Consider the following 10,386-nt stretch of genomic DNA (forward strand, 5'->3'; position numbering starts at 1 on the left):
TTTTTTAGTAATAAATTACACTAAACTAATGAATGCATAGAGAACCTGGACATAGCAATTATTATACTAGCATAGCAGCACTGGTTAATTAGTGGTTCCCAAGACATGCCATGAAAGTGTTCACTGTAAAGGAGAGAGGGTATGGTTGTAACACTGTTTGCTTCAGCAACTATAACTCACTAAATTTTTTAGCTAGTTCTAAAACTTTTGACAAAGTACCTATATTTGTTCACTACAAATGGCACCAATTCAGTCCTCTACAAGAATATCACAGTCCTCGTGAGTTTATGTCAAATACATGGTGTTCCGTTGATACAACCCACCCCACTATCGGGGTAAGCTGTAACAATTACTCAAAAGAAGCAAAAATGGATGCCACACCATCTGGTATACTTCAAAAACAGTTTTATTGACATAAAAGAACAATGTCTCACTCTCTCTCTGTAGCATACTGTCTGATTAACTATTAACTTGAATAAACTTACTTACTTATAGTACAGTATATAAAACACATGTCAGTGTATGTGTGTGAGTGTGTGTGTGTGTGAGTGTGAGTGTGTGTGTGTGTGTGTGTGTGTGTGTGTGTGTGTGTGTGAGTGTGTGTGTGTGTGAGTGTGTGTGTATTGTAAATCAGAGTCACAGTGCTGACAAATGAATACTAGTAACCCTGGGGTGCAGGTGCCTGGCTCATCTGAAGCACAAGACATGGTGAATTGCTGAGGAGCCAGAAGAAACCAGTTAGGTTGGAGGAGAGGAGGCCATCCCCAGTTGTGGCCTGTGGTTGGTTGCCTCTGGACTGCTCATGGACAGGGTGGGGTTCAACTTCATGAAGAATGTGAACCAGTTAGGACCTGTCATCTGCTTCTCACCCCATGTTTGTGGATATTTGAGGTTATACTTTACAGCCAGTTCATATGCAAACTTTCTGGCCTAAAAGAAAGTGAAATAGAAAACCTGACTAAATAGACCCCCCAAAAATTTCACTTTATCTGGCACCTATGCTAGTGTTCAATTCTAGCTAACCCGTCATTTGCTTACCTCCCGTGGAGTAAATCTATGATACAGGTATGCTGCCTGAGTCAAATATTCTGCAAACACTTTCTCGTGCTCCTCAGAGAAAACTCTGCTCCAGTAACCTACACTGGAAAGATCACTGGACCCCTGGTCTTTTCAGCTTCTGCTCAGAGTTACATGGCAGATCCCGTGTGCCTTCGTAGCTGATCTGACTGACTTGCCCTTCTTTGTGACCTCAACAGAGGCTTTATTTAAAAGACTGGTAGACACACCTCTGTTAGTCTTTTCCACTGCCTAGGCATTCTATAAAAATATTAAAATCACTCCGTTCTAAGTTGTAAAATGGAAATAGTTACAAGTAACTATTCGAATAGTTACTAGTAACTAATGAATAGATGATATCTGAACGGCCCATAGATTTCAATGGCAAAATTTGCAATTAGTTACTAGTAACTAAATAAATTGTAACTAGAAATTAGAATAGTCACTACTAGTCACCAAAAATTAAGTGTGCTACTAGTAGCCTATCTAATCGAGTATTCCTAGTAAAACGGGAATAGTTACTAGTAACTAATAAACAAGTAGGCTACCTGTAGCTTTTAAACAGTGACTAGTAGGCCTAAATGTTAAAACCAAGTGGCTGGCGCATCTCTACACTGGTTAACAGTATAAGGCTAATAAAACACTGAATGTTTCTTCTCACCCTCCGTAAACAGGTTGCAACTTATACTGTGAACAAATGGGCTGCATTTAGAAGAAATGATGCCATACAATTTCGTAATAATTTGCAAAACAGCAGAACAGCAAAACTTTCCTGTTCTTCAGCGAGGGCTACGTAAGAGAAACGTCACCGTCAGGCTGAGCCAATCAGAGGCAGGGTAAGGCGGGTCACGCATCCACCACAGTAGGATGCACAAATTCGCTACCGGGCTGAGTGTGGGGTGTAGCTGGCCTGGCCCCTGTACTCTGTGGTGTTACCGGGACCCGGTGTTTGTCTGCGGCGACCACACACCTGGCAGCGGAAAGACGGGACAAAAGATAAACTAGCCGACACTACGGCAGCATTAGGCTGGAGTTGGTCACTTACACAACTGGTGGGGAAAACGCACTGGAACCGCTTTGTATACGTAGCTAAATGTGGAACAATCACGCAACAGCTAGCAGATTAAGTTAGTTAGCTAGCTAACGTGTAGTGCTGCTTGTGGTGACTCTGGTTTTGAAACTATTCTGTTTGCCGTTAGGTTGTAACGTTTGCTAGTTCGGCGTAAATTAATTTAAAATCCTCTTAACGTCAACTAACGGTACTTAACGAGAGTCAGAGCCCTTTTGAGAGTGTAGTGGTCATTATAGTGGTTGTCGTGCTAACCAGTTAAAATACCACGTCTCATCCTTTACTTAAGCTAAAACAACTAATCTTGCTAACGTTACAAAGTTAACCTCTTGCTGCCCAACAGTTTCTGAATATTTGCAGTTTTGCCCGATGTGATATGAATCAAAGAAGGGTCATTTAACCAGATTCTGTGGCCACACCCGTGTAAAGTGTTGAAGTCTGTATGTACCTAGGTTGTCTGCCCCACCAAATTACCAAATCAGGAAACGTGAAGTCGATCGATCGTTTGTGCACTTGCATTAAATCTTTATGCTCACCACAAATAATATTACTTCACTTTGTCAGTCATTTCCCATTCGGAAACCTCTAGGTTAAGAGGGTTAAACTCTTTTCTAACCCAGTGAAAAGTGCCACTTAAGCTCAGTTCGTAGGTAAGTGAGCATGGCTCCTAAAAAGAGACCAGTTCATTTAACCATTGGGCCTACTGGCGATGGGATGTCTACCTCCACCAACACTGATGTTACATCTGAGTAAGTTATTTTACTAACCACATTCATATCAACAGTAAAGATGTCCGCCCTTTGTATTCCTGTTCAGCAACAGTTCTCTATTTTCTCAGGGCCAATTTAGAAGCACTTAAAAGAATATTGACCGAGTTGGACCTGGATGAACAACAGAAGAAGAGTTTAGAAGCTTTCCTTACCCAGAAGGCCAAGGTGGGCGAGTTGAAAGACGATGACTTCCAACGCATCTGTGAGCTGGGCGCAGGCAACGGAGGAGTCGTCAACAAGGAATGTCACAAACCCTCAGGAACAATCATGGCCAGGAAGGTGTGGCTGAATATGATAAAACATTTTTGATGCTGTACAAAAAAAATATGATACTGAACCTGGTAATAAAGTGTTGTTGATCCTGTACAAAGTGGTCACACCATAAAACACATTTGATATAACGGTTCTCTTTTCTGCTTTTTCAGCTCATTCATCTTGAAATTAAACCTGCTATCAGAAACCAGATCATCCGAGAGCTTCAGGTGCTGCATGAGTGTAACTCTCCCTACATTGTGGGCTTCTATGGAGCATTTTACAACGATGGAGAGATCAGCATCTGCATGGAACACATGGTGAGAGAATTGGTGGGGGTCGACTGTGTGTGTGGGAGGCCAGTTAAGGTATTAAAGGTATTTCTGTATTGATCAATTTATCCCCACAGGAAAATTATCTTCTTTTGTCCCTTTGCACATTTTTATCTCAGATACCTATCCTGAAGGTCAAGTACAGAAAACCTTTTACCTAGTTTCCTTTTTTGCCTATTTCAAGGATCATGACATTGAATCAAGGAAAAAAACACATGATCCTCCTTGGCCTTTCTATATGTTTGTGTGTCAGTAACATGTTTTGATATAGTTCTTCAAAAATAAGGAAGGTTATTGTTAAACAGCTCAAATGCTAATGTTTGGCCTTCTCCTATTCAGCAGCACATACCTGGAACACCATACATATAGAACTAAGGAACATTACATTTCTCAACTCCTTCTCCAAAGCTATAAACAGTGGTTACTGGATAATCAGATATGCTGTCATAATCTGGACAGGGGTAGTGCTCTTGTCATTGTTTTTATTAATGCATTGTGTTACTATTGTTTGTGTGTATGTGCTTTTGTCTGTGCATATGTGATTTTGTTTGCGCTGATGTGTTCTGTGTTTATATGAATTTATCTGTGTTCTTGTGCTTTCTATTTGTGCTTTTGTGCCTTTTGTATGTTTTCTGAATGACTTACTTAAGTCTTCATGTTAATTAATGGGCAATGCCCCTTTTTTTTAAAATAAATAAACTTCACTTTAATTTAAATCACCCATAGTTTGATTTTATAGTAAACCATAAAGTAAATTTTTTCATTGTGGTAATCATGACATGAAACTACACACTACTATATAAACATTTTCTTTAAAAAATTTATGTTTTTACAGATTTAAGAACCACTGTACATGTTTAGTAGATGTACTCGGTGCACATTACAATAATGGTAAACAAGTTATCTTTTTGAAATTCCCTTTTAGAGGGGATGTGCTTTTAGCAATCTATATAATGATTCTTTGTTGTCTCACTTCATTGTGTAGGATGGTGGATCTCTGGACCAGGTGCTGAAAGATGCAAAGAGGATACCTGAAGACATTCTGGGCAAAGTCAGCATTGCTGTACGTGTATGCTTGACTTTTTTTTTTTTTTTTATTGTTGTGTTATGTTATATTACATTATTGGCATTAATGAAACAGTGGTTAGTTACAAATGTTCAGTTTAGATAAAACTATTTCATCGATGCTTAAAAAATCAAGATATATCACCCAGCTCAAAATAAACTCTGCACTTAATATACACACACACCATGCCTGAACTGGTTTCATGCTTGTTTCCAACTTTTGTATTCACCTTGCGGTTGTTTGATTATTGAGCTGTGTAACTTCTTCCCTTTTTGAAACAGGTTTTGAGAGGCCTTGCCTACCTAAGAGAAAAACACCAAATCATGCATAGAGGTACTCGTTTTTTCATGGAGTTAATGACTGATTCTTGTATGCGTTTCATCTGAAAGGCATAATGCACAATAGCAAGGCACTTTGTATGTTGTTAAAACACGTGTATTAACCTGTTCATACACATCCCAAAGATAACAAAAATTTAACTAATCTGACTTTTTATGTTAATTCTAGGGCTGTAGTCGGTACAGTGGTTGGGTAAAGATCGTACCTGTTGACTGCATTTTGTCCAGTCAGGTAAAGTTTCATACATATCCTTTTTTTCCCCAGATGTGAAGCCTTCAAACATACTGGTGAACTCACGTGGGGAGATCAAGTTGTGTGACTTTGGTGTAAGCGGGCAGCTCATAGACTCTATGGCCAACTCCTTTGTTGGAACAAGATCTTATATGTCGGTATGTTGGTCCTATGAATGAACTGACAGTTTTAAACAAACACCACAATAGTATCCCATTTCATTTCAGATTATTTAATGTTTGGGCAGTGAGCAACAGTTCCTTGTATTTATTGAGATAATTAATTGTTGTGTTGTGTTGTTAATGTCTGTTGTGTAGCCTGAGAGATTGCAGGGAACCCACTATTCTGTGCAGTCAGATGTGTGGAGTATGGGGTTGTCCCTTGTAGAGCTGTCCATCGGACGCTTCCCCATCCCTCCTCCAGATACTAAAGAACTGGAGGCCATATTTGGACATCACATCTTGGATGGTAGTGAGAGCGAGACGCACAGCACTTCCCCCAGACCCAGACCACCGGGTAGACCTGTCAGCGGTGAGCAATGCACACACTTTTTTTAGATGGCTATTTTAAACTGCAAAAGGTAACTTTGCATTCAGGCAGCTGTAGGTAGCAGCAGGAGAAATAATGCCTCATGTTAATAAATTGCACTCTAAGGTATACCCACCTGGCCAGAAAGTGAGAGACTGAAAGTTTCCTCTGAATTCTTACTTGCTGCAGTTGTGGAGACAGTTTGAATTTTAATTTTTATGTTTTGATTCATCAGCTCTTCTTGGTAGAAAACTATATACCTGCTACAAAATAAGTATGGTAATCAATTGTATTGCTTGAAATGTTGAATATGAAACACATTTACCTTTGCTCCATTTCCAGGTCATGGTCCTGCAATGGCCATCTTTGAACTCCTAGACTACATAGTAAATGAGGTAAGAATCTAAGAAGCTTTCTGAAGAATAACAAAAAATTGCTGTATATTATAAAGTACAAAATAAAGTATAAAATAGTACTGTCATTATTGCAAAATTAAGAACGTGTCTTTCTCTGCTGTTGGTAATATGACTTTCTTCTGTGTTTTAGCCCCCTCCTAAACTACCACATGGCATCTTCACTTCTGATTTCCAGGACTTTGTGACCAAGTGGTGAGATAACATTGCTCAGCTTTCACACTCGCGTCTTCTTTTTTGAGTGTGTACTTTCAGAAGTAAATCTAAACATGTAAACCAGTGTTTTGTGAACATGAAAATCTCTCTCTCTTTCTGTCAATTTCAGTCTCATCAAAAATCCAGCAGACAGGGCTGACTTGAAAATGTTGATGGTGAGTGTCCTCCGTGGGACTATGGCTTATGTTTTGAATTTAAGCTGATATTTTTCTCTTTGGGGCAATTTGCAATGACTGTATGTGTAATATGTGACAGGTTGATGGTCTAGATCAACAAATAGTTTTTGTAGAAACACCTCAGCCAAACCGACACTGTGTTGAAACTCCAACTACATTTTGTGATGTGATGAGTGTTGTATTTGTACACACTTGAAAGTTAGAGTCGGCTGCAGAAAACTATGTCCCTTTTGTAAATGATTAAGTTTTTGGTGTCCTGTGTCTTATTTATATGTGATTGTGCTTGTTTTGTTGCAGAACCATACATTTATCAAGCGGTCTGAGGCGGCAGAGGTAGACTTTGCTGGCTGGCTTTGTAAAACCGTTGGGATGAACAAACCTGGAACTCCCACGCGCGCTACAAACTGAGCACACACTCCCAACACATTCTTGCACACAGTATGCACATGCAACAACATGGAGATGCTGCTGTCTAAAACACTCACACCTTGCGTGCCACATTCCTCCCTCAGGTGAACCTCTGAAGCCTCCATCTTTCAAATCTACTGACATGTAAGCCAGTTGATCACATGCTAGGAAAGGTACTGTGTCTATAGTTGTCACCTTGTGTGGAAAGTCAGCACCCATTTCTGTTATCCATACTTTGTTTTTTTTAAATCAATTACAGCATAATTTCTCTGAGTGATTTTTGGCAATGTAGAGAGCATTGATTGCTAATTTGTGTAGTTTGATTCAGGATTTTGGGCCATTAAATCTGTATTTTGGAGACTAAGAAACCTGGAGCTGCCAGATTGGAATCCTACTATAAAATGCTAGCCTTTGCATTTTAATTTGTCACTGTTCTTACAACCATGCTGCACTTTTTTCCATGTTTGGCTAATGAATGCCATTAGGCTTTTGTTTAGCCTCACCCACCATCCTGCAGTCATACAGACTGAACATACTGTATCAAAACTGGAAAAGATATTCCTCAACAGAAAATTCATATATTAGCTGTGTGAAAACGTGTCTTTTTCAATTCTGCTTTTCAGTTTTTCTAGTCTGAATTTCTCATAAGTGTTGTGAGGTTTACAGCACGAGTGTGTCAATCCCAGTTATTACAGTCATGGTTGAGAATCTGTACATGTGTACAGGTAGATACATATATTGCTTTTATATGTGTTATGCAAACAAAGTGAGAAATGGAAGAATACGTTTATTTTACTAAATAGCTTGGGTTGCATGTCTGTGTTAGCAAAAGATGATTGATGTTTTTAGCATTTTTTGACGTGACTGATTTCTACACATTTTCAGATGCCTCGAGGTGAAGCACAATGTTGTAGTGTGACCCTCATGTCATGGAAAAAATTAAAATATAAATTACAATCTTAAATGCACCTCTGTAGCAGCATCCTCACCTTTTTGTGGTACCTTTTTTAGTTTCAGATTAGCTACGCTAGGGCAGAGGATGCCTTTGGAAATAGCATAAATCCATCCCTTGACAGTACCCTCTTTAACAAGACTGCTTTTATCACTTGAGCAAGCTACATCGCTACTCACTAAGCAGTCTCAGTGGAAACAAATAGTTATTTCTATGTTGTGGCAGGAGTAGGGCATTTCGCTCCTTTGTTTTTTTGGGGGGTACCTCCTCCTATAAATCATGGTTTAAAGATATAAACGTTTTTTATGGTAAAATCAACGAGAACTTTATCTTTCTGAAGTCACAATTGTCAATAAATGGTATGTGTTGTAACACACGAACAAAATGTCTTCATTTGCCAGAACAGCCCACTGTCTTACACTGATTTTACCAGAAGGGGGAGGCATTTCAGGTACAATGCTCTGAAGACTTCTGGTAAAACTAAAATATGCTATCAAACAGAAATATGATATACTTTGTACTGTGCGCAGTGTAGTGTGTACACATTGCTGCAACCAAGTTAACTTGTGCTTATACTGACTGAAAGCAAGCGCTGGACACTGAATTACAGACCTGCTGAAATACATTAGTCCTCCATTTAAATTATAAGCACGATGATTCATCTGTTTGGCTCATGTCTGGAGTGATAATGAAATGTCTTCCCTTGAATGTCTGTCAACTTCAAGCTGAAAGTGTGAGGCCTTGAGCTCAGAGAAACGTAGTGGTGCAGCATGTGGGGAGGCTAAGTCTGAGCAGTGTTGATGGGAGGGGGATTACTGCAGCAGAAAAACAGCAAACTCTGCAGTCATTAATATGCAAATATGCAAATGAGAGGGTAATTAAGATTGGGCGTTTGTCAGTGGCTCTTTGATTGCTAATGAATTCAAATCTGCAAGAAAGGGGGAGGGGATGATGAGCTAAAAATTAGGAAGAAGAACAGGATGGTATTGTGCGTTTTCTTGCAAAACAAAATGAGAGAAAGAGTGAGTGCTCTGTAGAATGTAAAGGCCCTAGTGAACAGAAGAAATTCTCATCATTGCTGCTTTTACCCTAACGTCGAATTTAAAAAAAGATGATGCCCTCCCAAAACTAATAAAGAATCACACAGATGAGAAAGATACTAACAAGTATGTTAAAATTCTGTTAGAGCACCAACAGAAGCCATAACATAAAAACGGGAAAACGGGCTGTGAGTTCGTGCCAAGACAATCAACCATGCACACCGTCACTGAGCATTCAGCATGGAAGTCTAGAGCCAGCACAGGAAGGTGGAGAAAGATTTCTGCTCATTAAGAGTGATGTGGCTGACCCCTGTTGAGAGAGATGCTCAGGTATCTTTGGTGGGGGGTGGGCGCAGTGGCAGCATGCTGTGTGTCACAAACAGTGTTATTTTCATATTTTTGGCAAACGGGGTACCTACAGTTCACACACGAACACACACTCACTGCTGTTATTGCTGTTTCAGTGGTCCCTTGACACTTGTGCATCTTCCTCCGTGGCATGTGAAATGGGAATATGCATACAAGGGATAAAAACAGATTAAATGTTGTGGAGAATGGGGGGGGAACAGCTGTTCTTGTCGCCTTATAGCATAATGACTTTGCTGCAGCTTTGTATATTTCACACGGCTGCTTCGTATATTTCACACTGACCACGTGTCACTGTCTGTGACACCGAGTCAAAAATACACTGAAATATTAGACTGAGTCTTGTTGGGAATTATCTGAAAAGAGAAGGTATGGCACTGTGTTGGGAATCCAAGTGGCAGTATGATATTTATTTTGAATTCCCGAATACTTGAGCCAGGATTGTAAATACAAACACTTAAATAACATATTTGGCATGGGGTGTTAGCAGCTGATCCCAGGGCTGCACTGTTTGGTGTGTGACAAGTGGTGGAGTACATGAGTGCGTGTGTGTGTGTGAGTGAGTGAGTGTGAGAGAGAGAGGGGGCTGTATTTTTCACAGGAAACAGGAAACCAGAAGTCATAACAGGATGCCCCAGACTGTACCTGATGCGTGGGTGGCTGTATGGGGGTAACCCATTTACAAAGCTATAGTGCTTTTTGAAGAAGAAGTGAGAGCCCAGGAAAGAGTGGGTGGAGAGGAGGGTATACACTTGGGGGTTAGGAAAATGGAGTTCCATTCTAAATATAGCTTTTTTGTGTCTTGCGACTTATCGTAAAACCTTGATGTTGTTTTGCCTCCATGTCGTTCGTCCTACTTTTTAAAAGACATCAAACCAAATATTGTTTGATGTTTTGTGTAGAGCTGCGATATGATCACTTCCATGGCAAAAACATATGCCATATTTCCCCAGGTGTACTGCAGGAGCTTCACAAGTGAATCTTTGACATGAGACCAGTTTTGTCATAATGAGGTTGATCTGTTCGCACTGACTGAATGCTCCTTACTCTATTGCAAAAATGCAAAGCCACTAACTTAACTGTATCTGCAATTTAAAGCATGCATTGCCTGTGCCTGTGGCTAAGTAAAATATTCTGTGGTCCATTTTTATACATTTATTTAGCTCTAAAAG

At 39.8% G+C, this 10,386-nt stretch overlaps 1 protein-coding gene across 1 annotated transcript; it reads left to right on the plus strand.

Moving 5' to 3' along the window:
- Positions 1-1,920: 1,920 nt before the first annotated feature.
- map2k2b (mitogen-activated protein kinase kinase 2b) lies at positions 1,921-8,184 on the plus strand. Its single transcript, XM_046052223.1, has 11 exons — positions 1,921-2,874; positions 2,964-3,174; positions 3,321-3,467; positions 4,465-4,542; positions 4,827-4,878; positions 5,149-5,273; positions 5,433-5,646; positions 5,986-6,038; positions 6,190-6,251; positions 6,382-6,427; positions 6,746-8,184. Exons 1-11 carry the CDS (start codon positions 2,786-2,788, stop codon positions 6,854-6,856), a joined length of 1,188 nt encoding a protein of 395 aa, XP_045908179.1. The 5' UTR covers positions 1,921-2,785; the 3' UTR covers positions 6,857-8,184.
- Positions 8,185-10,386: the final 2,202 nt, after the last annotated feature.

The sequence above is a fragment of the Micropterus dolomieu genome, linkage group LG06 (assembly GCF_021292245.1).
Source record: "Micropterus dolomieu isolate WLL.071019.BEF.003 ecotype Adirondacks linkage group LG06, ASM2129224v1, whole genome shotgun sequence".
Taxonomy (NCBI): Eukaryota; Metazoa; Chordata; class Actinopteri; order Centrarchiformes; family Centrarchidae; genus Micropterus; species Micropterus dolomieu.

Excerpts from the sequence above, each read along its gene's own strand:
- map2k2b (XM_046052223.1), top strand. The coding sequence starts at position 2,786 with ATGGCTCCTAAAAAGAGACCAGTTCATTTAACCATTGGGCCTACTGGC. Across the intron at positions 3,468-4,464 it reads GCATCTGCATGGAACACATG|GATGGTGGATCTCTGGACCA; the intron begins GTGAGAGAATTG and ends TTCATTGTGTAG. Across the intron at positions 4,543-4,826 it reads TGGGCAAAGTCAGCATTGCT|GTTTTGAGAGGCCTTGCCTA; the intron begins GTACGTGTATGC and ends TTTTTGAAACAG.